Source organism: Dysidea avara, chromosome 1 (assembly GCF_963678975.1).
Source record: "Dysidea avara chromosome 1, odDysAvar1.4, whole genome shotgun sequence".
Classification (NCBI taxonomy): Eukaryota; Metazoa; Porifera; class Demospongiae; order Dictyoceratida; family Dysideidae; genus Dysidea; species Dysidea avara.
The window spans coordinates 16,579,928-16,600,240 of NC_089272.1; the positions used below are offsets into that span (position 1 = coordinate 16,579,928).

The 20,313-nt window shown below is 37.4% G+C and overlaps 2 protein-coding genes across 4 annotated transcripts; one reads left to right on the forward strand and one right to left on the reverse strand.

The window, feature by feature from the left end:
* Nucleotides 1-2,406: 2,406 nt before the first annotated feature.
* On the reverse strand, nt 2,407-12,863 carry LOC136257937 (uncharacterized). 3 transcript variants are annotated; one of them, XM_066051264.1, is made up of 2 exons: nt 12,563-12,863; nt 2,407-3,838 (listed from the first exon to the last, which is right to left on the reverse strand). In XM_066051264.1, the coding sequence occupies exon 2, from the start codon at nt 3,724-3,726 to the stop codon at nt 2,554-2,556; it is 1,173 nt and encodes a 390-aa protein (XP_065907336.1). In that variant the 5' UTR covers nt 3,727-3,838; nt 12,563-12,863; the 3' UTR covers nt 2,407-2,553. The 3 variants fall into 3 exon arrangements, with proteins under 3 accessions (XP_065907336.1, XP_065907335.1, XP_065907334.1); XM_066051263.1 differs by having other exon boundaries at nt 2,407-4,011; XM_066051262.1 differs by having other exon boundaries at nt 2,407-4,170.
* Nucleotides 12,864-15,565: 2,702 nt separating this feature from the next.
* On the forward strand, nt 15,566-17,467 carry LOC136262342 (protein asteroid homolog 1-like). Its single transcript, XM_066056617.1, has one exon. The coding sequence runs from the start codon at nt 15,566-15,568 to the stop codon at nt 17,465-17,467; it is 1,902 nt and encodes a 633-aa protein (XP_065912689.1).
* The last annotated feature ends 2,846 nt before the right edge of the window (nt 17,468-20,313 follow it).

A 20,313-nucleotide genomic window follows, 5' to 3' on the forward strand; every position in this document is an offset into this window, starting at 1 on the left:
CTTTTGTTATACACCTTAGATTTCCAGAGAAAATATGGTAGCTCAAAAGCAATGCTTAAATACAAAAATGGAACAGATTTGCCTGATTTTGTATTGCAGAGATTTTGTACTGGTCATATTCCAAACTTAATGATTGACACAGTACATACATGTGTTGCAAAGTATCTGCCTCAAAATATAGCAGTTGAAGAATATCACAAGAATGATGCTACCTACTTTAATTACCAGTCATATACAGGTGTAAATAGCAAATTTATGGCATTCTCTGTGGAAGCAATACCATAAACTCTGCAAAAAAAAATCTTGTATATGCAACTTTGGGGTGTGGATAGAAACACAATTTAAGTTTTCTAAATACTATATACCCTGAGAAAATTATATTTCTGCAATAATTGTTTCTTCTGTTTCTGCAAAGCTAGCTATTACCAAGGTAGGTGTATAGAGTGCAAGATGTATGGTACTGCTGGATCTGTACCCAAGCCACATATTGTCACTAGCTCTATATTTGCACATGCTGTTTTGCAATGGCAGTCTCTTTACAACAATGTGCACTGTTTTAACCAGTTACTCCATGAGATTCTATACCATTACCAGAGTCCTTTGACTTTCTTGAATGCTCCAACTTGTACAGTTACACAATTGCTGTAGCTAAAGAAGGAGTTCCACAAGTACTAGTTCTTCAGCAGAATGATTTAAATGCAAGTACATATTCCAGTGGCGTAGCCAGGAAAAAAATTTTACCGAGGCAAAGTTTATACATTGAAATAATTGAGAGGGTCAGCTTCTGACTCAACTCAGTGATTCATACACACTTTCAAGCATGGGTGGTACAGCATTTGCAGGTTGACTCTCTGGTTGGATGGAAGAAATTGTTTCAGAAGACTCTGAGCATTTTCTACATGTCATAAGTAATGCTCCAGCTTACAGTATACCATGCTTCAATAATTAGACTAGTTTAATTGCACTCAACACAAAAACTGAATTACTCCAGAGATATTTTGAGTGATCAGACCATCATGGACTACATAGTCATGCACACTACTTTTTCAGTATTGATCTGATGGGATGTTTATGTCAGAGATTATCTCTTTGATGGATGCTCAACCAAACTAGGGATGCTCTCTTAAGGAAAAATTTGAAAATATATGCTTTGAAATGGCATGTGGAGGCCATTTTTTATTGTAACTGCTAATGTGTGATATGAATGATCAATAACATAAATGATTTAGACCAAGCAGTGTAATGAGAACAGTGGCTATAATCTGTACTGAATGTTCTATTAGAGTATTTACGATGACTGCTCTATTAGAGTATCTCGATCTTTTACAAATTCAAGTAGCTGAGAAGTGAATGCCGGACTGTGTCACCATGGGTTCTGGCCCTGCTTAACACTACAGCTATAGATACTATTGTGTGTGGTACAGTAATGCTGTCTAGTAACGTCTGAGTAGAAAATTCGGGGTGCCAAAACTCAGGCCTGCTCAGCCTGCTCACTGAGTTGAGCATTTTTTACCGAGGCAGCTCAATAGTAGCTACGCCACTGTATTCTGTATTCTTTGATATAACTCATGCACACAGAGGTATAGCAGAACACCTACATCAGCTACAAGTGACACTCTTAATTATATCACTTTCCATAGATTGATCTTGAGTAACAAACTGTTCATTGCAGGTTGTGTATAGAAAAATAAAATTAATGAAAATTTCATGTGTTTGTTGCTTACGTTGTGCATGTTATGATTCTAATTATGTGTAGCTATACACAAGACACCATCTGGTGTACTAATGATCAATAGCTCATTGTACATCTGTTGTTATAACTCCAGCATTAACTCACTGTTACCATTCCATCATATTCCTTATAGTATTTCTTATCTAATAGACACCACCACACTAATCATTAATATTGTATTCCACCAATCACGTGATCATAAACTAACAGAACATTATAACACTTTATACTGTTAATTGTTTAGCAGCATGCATTAATGTATTGTGTGCATGTTTCTATCTGTTTGGGAGATGATCACCTTGAGCTTGGTGAATTTGATTACTAGACAGTATTCATGAGTAAGACAATAGAAGGTTATTTGCAACCGCATTCATTCATAAGGTGTACGTGGCAAATATATATCATCCCCCTCGAAGGTGTAAAAAGTTTCACATGTAACTGTAAGCCATAAATGGTACTGATGAATTCAATTTGGAACCAACATAGCAATAAAGGATGAACCATAATAATGTGATTATGAGATAGGGAATTTTACTACACTATACTAGTTATAGCAACCAATGAATTATCATGCATTGAGGAAAACCTCAAAAGGCATGCACACACTTGCTATACTGAAGGTACTTGCCTATTGTGAATCCACCATTATATGCATTAGTTACAGTGCTATAGATTTGTTTACATAATAATATATTTTATAGCATGATGTTGTACTTGCATTGATATGTACACTCCATATACCTATATATGTATACATTTTATCTGTACATAATATTGGCAAATAGTTCCTCCATGGTTGAAGCATTTATTTTGCTGGGATTTTATACATTTTTACTAATGACACAGTTGTTTTCAACATTGCTTGTAGCTTGATGAGTAGTTTCTACCTTTACACTTGACAGGATGATTAGAATACATATTCGTTCACAAACTATCAATACAAGAGCAACCACACTCCTGTACTGTGAGTCAGTGCTAAATCTAAGTATGAAGAATACTATTAGACTAATTCCTGCTGAGCCAAATAAGATCACAGCTAATTTTACTAATTTCCTGTTAATTTCACCGACCTTTACTGAATTGCGTTTAGATAGAACACAGAACAAGACCACAATCAAGATGAATACTGATGCTGTTGCAAATAAAATGATAAGGATTGTAGCTGTATTAATGTGCATTGCAGCTTGGTTTACTTCACCAAGCATATGAGACGTTGAGAAGCAGTGACCATCATCGGTAATAAAGACGTCATCATATGAAAAGATCAATAAACCTCTAGCAATATTGACAAGTAAACTGATTGAGACTGCCACTATTAAAAATATCAATAGCATTCTGCATTTTTCTTTAATTGTCTTTTCTTTTGGTAGTATGTTTCTAACACTCTTATAAAATGTTGCTGCAATCACCACAAACATTTCCAGTACTAACAATGCACTACAGTGCAATGCAGTGGTAATGAATATCACAAAAACAATGCACATTGCATTAGAAGTAGGCCAAAAAAATGTCAACGATTCATAAACAACAAATGCTATCTGAAATATTGACGAAACTATGGTTGCTGCTAGCAAGAGGAGTATAGCCATCGTGGTGTAAATCCTTCGCTGAATTATTAGAATAATTAGCAAAGTATTCAATAGCAATGTTAACAATACAAGTGTAATCTCCAGTACTTGTTCAGTAAGAGTAACAGTGGCTGTGTCTGCTTGAGTGCAGGACCCCATATTGCTGTCGGCTGTCCTTAATAGAATTATACTATCTGTCTTACTGCACCCAATAATAAACTGATCATCAAGGTAAACAATATCCAGTACATCTCCAGTCTTGATAATCTTTACAGTACAGTTATCAACATGACAATATTGTGTAGTATTCACTGTACCAGTGACATCATCAGCATACTGGACTGTACAATTGATAGTAGCTAGAGGACAACTAGTCACTGTAATGATAATCTGAGAGAACAAGACTACAACTGCTAGCAACAACATTATCCAAAGAAAACAGTGAAATCTACTAATAATGTCACAATTTTATCAGTAGTGAGTGCATGACTTCACAATCTTCCAGTACTTATATGGACAGTTAAGGGATGATCACATCCTGATAAAGGAATTCATTATGCATGTCAGCATTACAGGATGAGCATATACGGACTTTTTTTGGAAGAAGTACACTAATTTTTAGGAATGTATTGTTTTGTTAAGGACATAACATCCCCTTGCATGCACATAGGGAAATGATAATGCAGTTATTGAGATGAGGATGGTATCTCCCTGCAGTGACAAAACACACACAACACTTGCTAAATTATACAAAGTAATCATGTAGCAGTTAACTAAGTGAGATCACTGCCAGTAAACATTGCATTATACCACTATATATCCATCATTTCTTTGTGAAATAAACTGATGTACTATTATATAGCATTGTACCTGTAGAGGAAGTAATTTGTGATCACTAGAAGAATTAGACATCAACAATATTCAACAGTGCATGGCATCATTGGCTAAATAGAACTATTTAAATATAATCATTGTTATTTATGTTGCAAACATTTGATGTTTTTACTTGTCATTCCCAACCAGCTGAATGGTACAAATCCTATAAATTACTTAACTGATTTGTAGCCACTAAAAAAGGAAGTTCTGTTGAAGCAGAAGTCAGAGGTGACACAATTAAGTTACATACTCTACTCTATAGCAATAACAATCAGAAATGGCCAAACATAGCCACATGGATATAAGGTTGCAATTCGGCATTACAAACTGCTGCATGTGTATGATATAGAGGACATACATATCAATATACATCAATCATTACTGTATAGCCAGAAAATTAGGTGGGAGGAAAGTTTGGCGAATTTGGCAAGTGAACGATGTTTCGCCAAACTAAAATCCGCCAAATCGTTTGTCTAATACAAATTTGGTATGAGCTCAATAAAATTTGCTAAACTTTTTTCTCGCCAAAATTCTATCACTGCAATTTCGCCAAAGTTTCCTCCCGCCAAACTTTCTGGCTATACGGTATAATATATTTTTATCAAACTGGGTATAGACAGCATAAAAAGATATTAGTTAATTAGGATGCTACTGTGGTTGGTGGTAATATGTTCCATTCCTTAATTTTTTTTGTGGGGAAGAAACTGTTCATATATTGCAATACTGAAAATGATACAAGCATCAATGCAATTATACCATAACCATGTATTGCAGTGTATCGATCAACATTTATAATGTAATATTAATGGTGGGTTAAACTAATGCTACAAGTAATTGGTGAGTTAAGCTATGGAAAACTTTTAGCCAAATTCACCGACGTTCCCATATATATATATTTGCGGGACTATCTTCTACCAAAATAACTAGGTAGCCATATCAAGACACACGGTAGTGTGTCGTGCGCCCAAGAAGCCGGCGCGCCACACCGTGAGAATATTTACAGGAAGAAAGTAAACGCGATTTTCACACCTTTGTAGCTCCGTGATGCCTTATCCGATTGAAACCAAAGTTGCTACAGAAGTGCCGACTAGGTAGGGGAGTCCACATTCCATATTTGAAGAAAATCGCTCCAGCCATTTCCGAGATACGAGCGGCCAAAGTTTGGGTTTTTTTTCTTCGTTTTTTTCTTCTTCTACTTCTTTTCTCACACTTTGCAAAATCCGCCATAAAACACGAATGCGTGCTCCAATCGGGCTGAAATTTGGCACACTTAAAGGGCTCATTAAGGTGAATCTCAGTACACGGTTTGGTAGGAATCCGATGAACATTCACGGAGTTATCACCGATTATTTGCGTAAAATAAGGTCGAAGGTCTGTCACGCCCACAGGGTAAACCGCTTGAAGGAATGAGCTGAAAATTGCTATGTCGATGGAGTAACTATCATAGGAGTGCCTTTTTGTGGTTCGAAAGGAATCCAGTTAAAAGCCATCGAGATATGACACAAAACCCAACCTATGTCACAATTACGCGATCGATTTTATGAATAAAAAACTATTAGTTTTCACGCCTACCAGGCAAACCGCTTAGAGCAGTGAGCTGAAAATCGGTGTGTAGCTGGAATAATTATCATAGAAAGTCCTTGTAGTAGTACAGAAGAATCGGATTACAAACCACTGAGTTATGATTCCAAAGCCAACTATGTGTACCATATGCGAGATCGAGATACTCTAATAGAACAGTCACCCTAATAAAGCATTCAGCTACGTTTTATAACTTACTCCATTATAGAATTATATGACATTGCAAGTTATTCTGTAGGGAGTTCAGCTACAAACAGTTAATCGTATAGACAATTCAGCTACAAGCAAGTCACCCTGTAGATAGTTCAGCTACAAATATGCCGCTGTAGAGATTCAGAACATTATAAGTCACACTGAAGAGAATTCAACTATAAACAAGTCACCTCGTAGAGAATTCAGCTACAAACAAGTCACTGCATAAAGGGTTCAGCTACAATAAAAGCTACCCGGTAGAGAGTTCATCTAGATCAGTTACAAACAAGTTACTATATGCAATGTTCAGCTACAAATAAGTCACTCTGTAGAGAGTTCAGCTACAAACACGTCACTCTGTAGTACAAACAAGTCACCGTGGAGAGAGTTCAGCAACCAATCAAAAGACCACCATGTAAAGAGTTCAGCTATACAAACAAGATATAACTCTATGGAGAGATCAGGTAGAAACTAAACAGATCACACTGTAGAGAATTCAGCTAGAAACAAGTCATCCAGTAGAGAGATCAACTAGAAAACATCACCTTGTAGAGAGTTCAGCTACAAACAAATCAACCTTTAGAGTGATCAGCAACAAACAAATCAACTTGTAGAGAGATCATCTAGAAACAAATCAACCTGCAGAGAGTTCAGCTACAAACAAATTACCTTATAGACAGTTCAACTACAAACAAATTACCCTGTAGAGAGATTGGCTACAATTCAAACAAATCAACCTGCAAAGAGATCAGCTACACACAAATCAACTTGTAGAGAGATCAGCTAGAAACTAGAAACAATGTAAGGAGTTCTGCTACAAGTAAATCACCCTGTAGAGAGTTCAGCTAAAACAAATCAACCTGCAGAGAGATCAGCTACAAACAAATCACCTTATAGATAGTTCAGCTACAAACAAATTACCCTGTACAATGATCGGCTACAAATAAATCAACCTGCAGAGAGATCAGCTACACACAAATCAACTTGTAGAGATATCAGCTGCAAACAAATCACCCTGTAGAGAGATCAGCTAGAAACTATACACAATGTAAGGAGTTCAGCTACAAGCGAATCACCCTTTAGTGAGTTCAGCTACAAACAAATCAATCTGCAGTGAGATCACCTACAAAAAAGCACATTGTACAGAGTCCAGTTACAAACAAATTACCCCGTAGAGAGATCAGCTAGAAGAATTCACCTGTAGAGAGTTCAGCAACAAAGAAACCACCATGTAGAGAGTTCAGCTGCAAACAAATTACCCTGTAGAAAATTCAGTTACAAACAAATCGCACAGTAGAAAGATCAGCTAGAAGAAGTTACCTTGTAGAGAGTTCAGCTACAAAGAAACCATTATGTAAAGACTTCAGCTACAAACAAATCACCTGTACAAAATTCAGCTACAAACAAATCACCCTGTAGAGAGACCAGCTAGAAGAAGTTACCTTGTAGACAGTTCAGCTACAAACAATTCACCCTGTACAGAGATCAGTTAGAAGAAGTTTCCTTGTAGAAAGTTCAGCTACAAACAAAACACTCTGTAGAAAGATCAGCTAGAAGAATTCACCTTGTAGAGATTTCAGCTACAAAGAAACCACCATGTAGAGAATTCAGCTGCAAACAAGTCACCCTGTAGAAAATTCAGCTACAAACAAATCACCCTGTAGAAAGATCAGCTAGAAGAAGTTACCTTGTAGAGAGTTCAGCTACAAAGAAACCATTCTGTAAAGAGCTCAGCTGCAAACAAATCACCTGTACAAAATTCAGCTACAAACAAATCACCCTGTAGAGAGATCAGCTAGAAGAAGAGTTACCTTGTAGATAGTTCAGCTGCAAACAATTCACCCTGTAGAGAAATCAACTAGAAGAAGTCACCTTGTAGATAGTTCAGCTACAAACAAATCACCCTGTAGAGAGATCAGCTGGAAGAAGAGTTATAGTTCAGCTGCAAGCAATTCACCCTGTAGAGAGATCAGCTAGAAGAAGTCACCTTGTAGAGTGTTAAGTTACAAAGAAATCACCATGCAGAGAGTTCTGTAATAAATATATGTATTATACATATAACTTGTACATTTACTGATAAATTCAGAAATATTTAAAGTATTTAACATCTGCTTCATCTTTTCTTCTTCCTGTGGCAAAGAAAAAACAATAGCTTGAAAAAGCCCCAAAGCCGGCCATAGGGGTATACAAATACAAAAAGAAGTGAAATCTAATCCAAAACAGCCAAGCTGTAAAAAAAGTGTGCGGCCCTCAAAAAGGCTATGGTGAAAAAAGATGTGAAATCCAAGGTGGCGGCCAAGAAATGGCTGTGATGGTAGGTTAATGGTAAAAATTTTAATAATGACAATTCAGGTGAATTTTGTGCCAAGACCAAGCGGCACCAAATTAACCTGAATTGTCGTTATTAAAATTTTTACTATTAACCTACCATCACAGCCATTTCTTGGCCGCCACCTTGGATTTCACATCTTTTTTCACCATAGCCTTTTTGAGGGCCGCACACTTTTTTTACAGCTTGGCTGTTTTGGATTAGATATAGTATATCTGGAGATGTTTGCATGATCATGCATCCTTTTCAAATGTGCATGTGTATCATTCATTTCCTAACATGTTGTCAATACTATTATGATATGTGAATTGGTCATAGGAATTGATCTGCATAATCCACCAGTGTGATTATTATACAATCTGGAAACTGTACATGTAAAATGGAGGGTTGGAGCACTCCATCTTACCATACACTATTGTTTCATAGGATGCATATAACCTTTGTACCCTTTAAGATTTAGTCATATATACACACACCGTAGTGTTCTTTGCACACAAAAAGGGTGTGCCCTGCATGTGACACCAAAGGGTGTCACAGGGCACACAATTTGTGTGCAAAGCACACATCATTTTTACAGAGCAGTATTTATTCATTCTAATTGGAAACAGTGGAAATTGAAAACTGAAACTGGAAATTTAAAACTAAAACTGAAATTATTCAAAACTTGTGAAATACTCACCTTTTTACAAAGACCACCTCTATGATAAGACCACCACTATGATAATACCAACTTGATAAGACCACCTCATTATAGTGACCACACTACTTAGGTTTCAGATATACTTCATGACCACTTTAAGCATCAGGTAAGGCTAGTGATGCAATTTCAAAAAAGCTGTGGTGTATTTCATGGATGTTTGTACAAGCTGGGTCATCTACTGAGATCATATTATTTTTACTTTCAACCTGATTGATCAAGATACCTATGAGACTAACTATAATATGATTTAGTATTAATGAGATGTTAACTTATAGCTACACCATATAGCTACAGCTAGCTTTATGGGAAAAAAGAGGAGAATGCCAGAGATATTGTTTTCATTTGAATTAACATGTGCCCTATAGTTAATTTCTGGCTCAACAGTGAAGTGGCCAATGCACTTCACTTTCAGTTATGTTCAGCCTGTTACAGTGCTACAAATGAAGAATAGTAGGAGAAGCACCTCAGCAATAAATCCAGTCACCATGGAAAGTACACACATCCCAACTTTCTGAATCAATTACTGTCTCAGAAACGGCCTTTACACTTCACTTTCAACTATGTTCAGCCCGTTTCACAGCATTACAAATAAAGAACAGTAGCTCTTCTGCATGGAAAATATGGACGATTCCCATTTACAAATGTACGGGAGTTACGCTTGCCTGAATGCATTAGCCAGTCAGTTAGTCAGTCCATCAGGCAATACGTGTATTAATGTCAGCAGAAGACAGCTTTCTTGAGTACCATCTCTTAAATATCTTGGAGTTTATACATTGATGAAAATTTGACTTGGCAGAAGCATACTCAATATGTTTATCAGAGGGTGGAGTCTAGGCTGCACTGTCTTTATCGTTTGTGTCCCTTATCTAACGAGCTGCTGGGAAAGTTGTATTGTGCTTTTGTCCTTCCTTTACTGGACTATTGTGATGCTGTGTGGTCACCTTTGTCTGTACAGTACTTTAAAAAGTTTGAGCATATTCATTCTAAGTTTTGTTCATTGATTCCGGCTACACAAAGCTTTTTGCACCATACTTTGGCTGAACATAGAAGATTCCATATTGCCATTGTTGTTTATAGAACTCTTCATTAGCTCTCACCAGTTTACTTAAGAGAAAAGTTTAAGTACACTACAACCGTTACCTCCCATGTTGGAAGAAACGGTCATCGCCTTTTTGTACCAAGAGTCAGGACTTCATATGGAAAGAATAGTTTTTACTATAAAGGTACGCAGATTTGGAACTCATTGAATGCCTCAATAGCTACTCTTGGACAATTTAAGCACTTGTATAAATTTCATTTTAGCTAATTATTACTTGCATGTATGTTAATGTGTATGTAATTATACTGTATGTTATGTATGGGCACTGCTGAAAAGCAGTAGTTTTCTACTGATGCAATCTTCCCAAAAATAAATAAATAAATAAAACTGCCGAAATTCCATTAAACTTTTTTTTATTTCGTAGCAACTTTTTGGAGGTGTTTCAGGGTATTATGTACTCTTGGTTATACTGGAGGCAATTTTGGGCTTGCCAAGGCACCATGAAGGTATGTATTGTGAGAGGCAGCTTTTAGGGTGATGTTTGGCCAGAAAAGCCCAAACCTTCATGATCCTTAATACATAGTGCTACTGTCCTTAAGTTTAACCAACTAGTTTCTCTGGTAAGAATTAAAGATGGGTTTTGCCAACTGAAGAGGGTAGCTAATCAAATTAACTATTAATTATGTAGGATGCCTGTCTATGCAGTTCCTGCTGTCTAGCGCTAGTACAGTGTGAAGTGATTCCACTTCCAGTTTAGGTGCTGAAAGACAACTTCCTGCAGTGTTGCCATGTTGTGAATAAAGTTAATAGATTTATGAACTTTTTTGTATTGTTTGTGAACGTGAAATAATCTATGAACTTTTTATGAACTTTTCAGGCTGTGGCCTTTTTTGTTTGTTTGTTTGTTTTAGTGCCCTACCGACCCAGAGAGATCCACCTATTTATAATGTGTGGGTTTGGTACATACTGCCCTGGTTTTCGCAGGGTGACCTCTGGACTTATGAACTTTTTATGAACAAATAATTTAATTTTTCACTTGAGCATTTGGAGCATTGCAATCATCTGGCAACACTGAGTCTTCCTGTCGGTCTGGCCACCCAGTGTCAATTTATTTATTTGGGGGGAGCAGCTTTGGTTAGTGCATATAGCTAAAGCCGAACCTCTAAGTAGAGATTTCCAACTAAATAAAATAATTAACATTCCATACATTCATTGGTATGACAAAGATTGTGCATTTTGTCAGGGTCATTTTAGTGTAAACCCCACCTCAATCAGTGGTTCCTATCAAAAGATATAGGGAAAAGAAGTTGAAAGTGTGATGATTTTTGTGTACAGCATTTTCAATGCTTTTTATGTACCGTATATGACCGTATTAAAGCCGGGCTCAAATACACGCAGGGGCTCAAATATACGCCGGGTACAGCTAGAAGACTGTCATAATAAACGCCGGGGCTCATTTAAACGCCGGGGTGCTAATGATATGTACTGAAAGGGACTATAAACTCGTGTCAGCTGCTAACTATACAGTGATGTCTCGTCACCAGTCTTATGATGTTTTGTCTTGTTCGACTATGCCTTCTCTTCTGGTGATGGCCATAGCGTATTTATCGTGGTCATTGTCATCTTTCTACCCGACTTCCAATGTTTCACCCAGCAGAGGAGTCCAAATGGGTTTATGTACATGATGGGCTATGGATTTCGTATTTCGTAGGTACTTGTACTGACACCTGTCATTCTCAACGAGTGGCTAGTAAGAAATAAACGCCCGGGTCCAAATTAACGCCGGTCTCGTTTAAACGCCGGGTCAAAAATGATTTATAGGAAATAAACGCCTGGGCTTCTATACGGTCATATACGGTATATTGCATGGCACCAAACACAATATTCAAAGTGTCATAAATCTAGATAGGAAACAAATAACGACATGAAATTTTCACCACACATCTATTTTATGAAGAACAGCATATGAACTAAGTAAAACCTCTCAAAAGTGACCACTTCTTTGTAGACTGACCACTCAGAATATTACATGAATAAAGCAAGTGATTCACAAATAAAACTGTGTGTATTGTGTAATACTATGTATACACAGGTACCTAATGCACTTTCAAGGATAACTAACTAGAAAAATCAGTAATACTATATAACATGGTAAGTGGTGACATCACAAGTCACAATCAACAAATACTTTGGAAACATGACAATCAGATAAAATATAAGACCAATATTATTTTAAAAATAGATTTGTTTGGACACTGTTCAGCTTTATTTGTCACATTGTAAGCACTAAGGATGATAATTATTATATAACACAATGACATCACTGTACTACAAAGAGAAATTATAAATAGTTTCTGATCAAAATTACAATCACTGAAGCTGCTATAAAATGGATCAAAACAGCAGTAAATACACCAGAATATAAAAACAGGTACGTGTGAAGCCATGTAAGGTTGGTATCACATGCCAGTCTCCACTTTTGAAAAGATTATGCTCAACCTTGAACCTTATTTTGCAATTCCGTGCAAGACAACAAATTGCTCACCTTCAAACTATACTTGCATCGATGCAAGGGGATTCCTTGAAGCCCAGGGTGATTGTAATGCTGAATTCTGAGCAGTGTTAGATGGCGATTACCTTTAAAAGGGCCACATTTCCATCGTAATCCAACATCAATCGTCCTCCAATCAAAAAACACATGGCAAAATCGAAATCAGCATATACGATTTGCCCAGAACCACTTTCTTCGTCCTCATCAGCAGCAGATTCACGCGGAAACACTCGGAAACTTCGGCTATCACAGGTGCCACATTCTTCCAATTAGAATTACGTACGCAATTATTTGTATGGGCTTCCTATGGTAGGGTCCGCAATGCGAAAAATCGATATCCTTCAATCAACTACCTAACTATTGTCATGTCCTAGGCTAAGTGTAACTTGAATAACACCAGCGTGGCAGCCAAGTTTGTTACTTTCTTCTGGTAGAAAACGATACAAATGTCTTAAAATCACGTGATTTTTCGCTGCAGCGGTTCGTAGGGTTCTTCGTATGCCACGATATTCACTCTCAACATTGTTCAAGTAGTCTATCATCAACTCAAAGTATTGGTGGTTTGATTTTATTGGTCAGTTTCTGGTGGCAGCACGATCTGTGCAGCTTTTTGACGACAGACAAAATGTTTCTTCCTCTGGAGCACAGGACAAGCAGAGCAGCAACTGCGCCGTGGGTCAGCAATGACCAGTACTAGGTAAAGTACCTGCATGCGGAGTATGGTTATAATTGAAGCTTGTTAGCCATCTGGCTGAGCCATCTATATGCTGAAATTCGGCCAAAATTACGCGATTTTTGCGAACAAATACCAGAATGGTTGATACATCAGTGAGACAGTCTCCAACAGCAAGGATACGAAGCTTATAAACACCTAACAATACGGCTATCTCGCCCAGTAAACGCATAGAGCAGTCCAATGCATGAAATAGGCACTCACGTGATTGATATTCAAATCTCCGAAAATACAACTATAATCTATTCCAATGATCTTAAAATCACTTGGAATCAAGTGACAATCAGTTTGTGTTCGTTAGGTTCAGCATCTCGACTAGCCCAGCAGTCTAAGACTCTTCCTACGATACCATCATAGTACAAAACACACCTGCACTGGCCCAGACCACGCCTGAGTGAACAATTAACACAAATATTTACAAAAGGAGCACATTGCATGGTTCCTATTCAGAAATGAAAGTGATTTCATGGGTATTTCCGCTATTTGAATTTCAATCACGTGAGTGCCTATTTCATGCACTGGATTGCTCTATGCGTTTACTGGGCGAGATAGCCGTATTGTTAGGTGTTTATAAGCTTCGTATCCTTGCTGTTGGAGACTGTCTCACTGATGTATCAACCATTCTGGTATTTGTTTGCAAAAATCGCGTCATTTTGGCCGAATTTCAGCATATAGGTGGCTCAGCCAGATGGCTAACAAGCTTCAATTATAACCATACTCCACATGCAGGTACTTTACCTAGTACTGGTCATTGCTGACCCACGGCGCAGTTGCTGCTCTGCTTGTCCTGTGCTCCAGAGGAAGAAACATTTTGTCTGTCGCCAGAAAGCTGCACAGATCGTGCTGCCACCAGAAACTGACCAATAACATCAAACCACCAATACTTTGAGTTGATGATAGACTACTTGAACAATGTTGAGAGTGAATATCGTGGCATACGAAGAACCCTACGAACCGCTGCAGCGAAAAATCACGTGATTTTAAGACATTTGTATCGTTTTCTACCAGAAGAAAGTGACAAACTTGGCTGCCACGCTGGTGTTATTCAAGTTACACTTAGCCTAACACATGACAATAGTTACGTAGTTGATTGGAGGATATCGATTTTTCGCGTTGCGGACCCTACCTATGGGGATTTTTATTTCTCAAACTTTGATTTGCTGTTCAATAAATACTGCATGGATTTTAATCCAGTAAAGTGCAATACAAAGTACGAAGCATTGGCTACCATTTACTGGAACGGCAGCTTGTGAAACGTTTATTGAAAGTGTATAATTTAAGTAACAAAAATATGTGTGCAAAATTGGTAGGTTGGAAATCGCTACTCTAGTCTAAGGATTAAATTTTCGCTTTTACTTACTGACCCTAACCACCCCCCCCCCCCCAAAAAAAAGCGAAACTTTTTCTCCTTCAAAAATACCGTCTGGAGGGAAAATAATCAGCTAAATTGCATTTGGCGAAATAAACTTTGGCGGATTCAATCTCAATCTTCAGGCGCTACGAGTTAAGTAGAGGCTGGTATTGTGGGACAGGGGGTAATATGGGTCGCATAGCTTAAAACCAGTTGAGCAGGTTAAATCCTGCAGATTTAGGAGTAAAGAGATAGTACCTATTCAGATCCGATCACAGATAGTGATTAGAAGTCAACCACAAAGCTAATTATGGGATGATATAGCCCCTTAAATTTACTACATCATATTGGCATACTGTCGATGATTCTCTTTGTACCACTCACTATGTAGTTAAGAGTACAAAGGTGTAAAGTAGACATATGAAGTCAACTAATCTTTTCCGACTGTCTACAGTGTCCCTGCTACCCTTTACATATGAAATCTACCGTAATTAAATATGAAATAGTCAACTTTCAAGCACAGCGTCTCATAATACCCCCATATGTCTCATAATACACACATCTACAGTGTTCCAGAAAAATTATCATACAGACCACCACAAAGCAGGAAATTTTTTGAATTTTAGGTTAATGTAGTTTATGGGTACACTTTTCCATAGTATTAGTGTGAATTACCAGGGTTACAGTTTTAGGTAACTTCAATGCTTTGAAGTTAAGTGTCTCATAACTACCACCACTACTCTAATTGGTGGGTTAAACTTTGGCGAATTTGTAAATCGCCAATATGTTTCCCCCGCCAGAGTAAGGTGCGGGGGCTAAACAAACACCGCACAAAATTGACCCCGAGAAACTGCACGTGTGCCCCTTGTTCGCCTTCAGCTCTTTCCCCGGTGACTGTGAGAAGTGGTGTACCATGGGAATCCCTAGATTAACATCATTTGTCCAGAAGGAATTTAACGGTTGGAGAAGAGATGTTATACAAGGTAAACTAATAATCGATGGATTTTCGTTGTGTCATGCCCTGTTTGACGAGCACCTGGTTAACCACAATGTCGTCTTTGGCGGAGACTACGTTTCATTTGCAGAATACATTGAAAAATTCTTAATGACATTGATGCACCACAAAATTGAATCCTTTGTGATATTTGATGGTACAGATTTTGACCTGAAGAAAAAGAAGACACATGACAGTAGAAGACTACAAGATGCTGCTACAGTCACGAAGCTACTGTATGCCCCCGACACAGTACGAAGGGATGAGCATGTCATGCCTCTATTGTCACGCCATGTTATGATACATACAATAAGATCAGTTGTCGGTGATGACCATTTTTATGTTGCAGATGGTGATGCTGATGTTGATGTGGCCAGTTATGGTATATCACATAAATGTCCTGTGTTAAGTGCTGATTCAGACTTTTACGTATTCCCCCTGACACACGGCTATATACCATACTCAAAATTCAATTGGCATGATGCAGATAAAGCTGGGGCTATCTATGGTGAGGTTTATTACTGCGAGTTGTTTGCAAAACAGTTTGGTATTGCTGACCAATGTTTGCTTGCCCTTCTTCCAGCTATTGTTGGTAATGATACTATTCCACCACTGGATCAGTACATGTCAAAGATTTTGCCAGTTGGTCAGAAAAGTTCAGTACATAGCATTATACGATACGCTGCTGACTTCAAAACAGTAGAAGAATGTAAAAACACATTGCTTAGACAGAAAATAATAGATCCTACAATTCCAATTCATAACCTGCAAAGAGCTCTCCAAGAGTATTTTATATCATCCCAAGTAGATTATGGGGGATTGAAAACGATGCTTAAATACAAAAATGACTCTGTGTTGCCAGAATTTGTGGTACAGAGAATTCGAACTGGTACTTATTCTAGACTTATTGCTGACGCAGTGTGTCTGCAAGAGGTGGACCTCAAAGTAGCAGTTGAAGATATGTTATCACAAAATTGGTGCCACCTGATTGGATTGCCTGTCAGAAGAGTCATATACAGCATTCTTTGTGGCAGTGGTGCTACCATTCAGGAAATCCAGCGTCATGATAAAAGTTCAACAGAGTTCTCAAATAGGTCTGTGCGAGCCTTAGCATCCATTACATATCACGGAAATCAAATTCCATTGCCTTCGCTAGTTTCTTTAGGCTCAGATCATGAGATAGATTCTGCAAAGAAAATCTTGTATACAGTTTTGGAGTGTAGAGAGAAAGATTTTAAAAAGCTTTCTAAAGACTACCGTCTCTTGTTGGCAATAATGCGTTACTGGTATACCCACTGTACGGTTAGAGGTAAAACTATTATTCTGCAGTCTTTTCTGTTGTATCTGCAAGACCCTAATAATAAAGTGGCTATTACCGAAAAAGACAGAGAGCTGGATGGTAAATCTGGTTGGCTTTCCATGCCTAGTAAGGCACATTTTTCACTTGCTTCTTTTGCACATGCTGTGTCACAATGGCAATCTCTCTACAACAATGTACACTGTCTTAACCAGTTACTCCGTGAACCTCTACCATTACCAGAGCCCTCTGACTTTCTTGAATGCTCCAACTTGTACAGTTACACAATTGCTGTAACTAAAGAAGGAGTTACACAAGCACTCCGTCAGAATGGTTTAGATGAAAGTGCCTATTCTGCTTTCTTTGATATAACTCATACTGTCGAAGAAGAGGCGAAGCATAAAATGGTAATGCCAACAATTGCTACACACACTGGCAGCAGCAGAGCACCTAAAAATACATCAGCTACAAGTGATGGTGCATATACCTGCAGAAATCGCTTTGCATCACTTTCCATAGATTGATATTGAGCAAGAAACTGTTACGGTGCATGTGCATATACGGGATTACATGTTATACTTGTGTTACATATTATAGTTTTGTATTTACTAGTCTCAGGAGTCTGTTAGTTTACTATATACACTTTAATCATTTTATAAGTGAAGTGCATGAACTGTATACATGAACAAGAAATGTTAAGATGAATAGTGTATTAGCTGTACACGTGTATCTCTAATGTTGTTGGACAGACAGGAGGATATGCATTCAAACAAAAACATTTGTGAACATAATTTGTCCTAAATTTAAGGTGAATTGCATCTAGAGGTGCACTGGTTTGGAAATTTACTGATATTCCAATAATTTGCTACAGAATTGCCAATACTGACGTCAATTTTATTGTGCATCTGAACATAAAAGGTTTGTGTATGGACACTAAAAGAATTGTTGGCTAAAATGCTAATAAGGTGATTACCAAAACCTTTTTGGAAGCAAGAAAAGACTCGTGAAAAGTGCAAAGAAAAAGGTCGAGAGGAGTGTCATTGTTCATTTCATGATCATTATAAACTAAAACATTGACACCTAAAGGACAGATTATATATCCTTACTGTGCTCATGAAGGGCCCTTACAAACCTTCTCAGTGCAATACACTAGTTAAACAAGCCTTAGCATCTTGACAACAATGCTTGGTTGTGTAACGTTACACATGCAGGACTGTGACGTGTAACCAAACTCCTCTGGAAGCTGAACCCTAGACCATCATGAATCGAAGGTCTGCTAAAAAGTACCAATGTCACAATATTGGTAATCAATTACTGGTTCAGTGAGGTCCAACCATATATATGCATATAGTGTATACTAAAGAGTACCCCTGAAAAGACTAAAGAAATAGCAATATCCTCTGGAATTCCTTTGATAACAAGTATACAAAAATGTAAACCATTAATGTACTTATGGATACAAAACTCAAATCATAGTCAACAAGGCAATAAAACTAATATCACAAAAAAAGTTACAATATATAATTATAATATGTATAATTATATTAGTGAGATATGGGGAATTCCAAGAAATTTACTTTAGCAAGAAATTCAAACCACCCTTATAAGGAGAAACATGCATTAAGGTGCATAATATGAATCTTCTTCAGCAACAGCACATATATGGTAGCACTTGTATTATATAAATTGCATACATGCATATACTACATGCAGTGTGTATCCTGTATGTTCTACATAATCAAATACTGTGATCTGGTATGATATAATATGTAGTAATAATTCCGCTGTGTATAGCAGTGTATGTACTGGCTGGTTTGTGAACAAGTAACTGATGCTGTTGGAAATACAATACAGTGGACCCTTGGTTATCCAAACCCTAATGTGTCTCAGACAATGGTAAAAGTGTTCAGATAAGTCGATTGTTCGGATAACTGAAGCCCATACATTTATATACAGAGCTCTGTTGAAATACTCTAATAGAACATACACTTATACTCAAAACTCTAATAAAACAGTCATTTCTAATTTTGGATAAACGAGGGTCAGATAACTGAGGGTCTACTGTAGTTATGAACACAGCTGTATTAATGTTTCATATAAAAGTGACTAAGGCTGCCATAAGTGCCATTGTTAAAAATATTCATGGGTTTTGTTTTAAACCTTTTCTTTTGGTAGTACTTTTACACTCTTAATGCTATTATTATCATGTGACACAAACAAATATTATGCATACTGTACTAAAAACAAGCAGGCACTGTTTTAGGCAGTTTTACTAGTTTCCGGAAACCAGTCAAGTGAGTCAACTTCTAAATTAATGAAACAAAGTTATTAGACATGCTTCAATAAAACAATCAACTACTCTAATAAAACGATCACTGATCAATGATCACAAAATGCTTGACAAAGTGGTACATGCAGATGCATAGCTATAAATTGTGGTGTACCATTTGGTATCTAAACATGAGATGCCATTTGTCATTACATGTAGTCCTTATATCTCTTGCTAACATTACACCGCTACTTTAATTTGCTACATATATCACTAGATGTTTGACTGAATGCTGGTGTCTAGGAAGCACATGCACCACTACAGTTTATTGATCCAATGGCAGATACAACTTGAAGCCCAAAATTATCTTACTGCACTTCTGTTCCTGCTGTGTTGAGCTTCAAGTTCTGCGTGATCTCTTGTATAGCCAGTCAGTTGATTTAAAGATCTGCCTCTCACAATGGAGCTCGTCATGTAGCCAGTTAGTTATGCTGGCTGGCATGGTAGCAGGTGTTTATGTGTTGTTCCTGGCTTGACCACTATGTGCACCACATCCAGAGTTGAGGTTCAAGTTGGAGTATCAAACATTGCAGAATGTGGATGTCCATTTCTTACATGATGGGTCAGGCACATGGTCTCTGCCAGTTTGACAGTTATTCACCATGCTAGCTGTTTCCCTGGTACACATATATATATACAGGTATACTCTGAAATCTGTAGCACTTGAATACAAACATGCAACCTTGTCCAATATGCAGTGGATAGAGATGGACTGCAGGAAGGACACAATGTAGCTAAAATTTTAATCTGTGGTCTCCCCTCATAAGGTACCAAAAATTAACCAAACCTTCATCAGTTTATTGGTCACATTGGTATTGGCAATTACTAGAAGTGGGATAATCCCTACTTTGGCATGTAATAACAATCAGTGCCAATGTAGGAATTTTCCCACTAAGCTATACTGTAATACCATCATTCATCTTACTTTTCATTGCTTGGATCCCTACTTCATTTATTAATATACAATTTGGTTTGTTTCTTTTGTTTAATAAAATATAGCATACAGCCAAAAGTTCATAATAACTCTCTTTTATATTATGA

Coding starts and splice junctions, on each gene's coding strand:
- LOC136262342 (XM_066056617.1), top strand. CDS start 15,566: ATGGGAATCCCTAGATTAACATCATTTGTCCAGAAGGAATTTAACGGT.
- LOC136257937 (XM_066051264.1), bottom strand. CDS start 3,726: ATGTTGTTGCTAGCAGTTGTAGTCTTGTTCTCTCAGATTATCATTACA.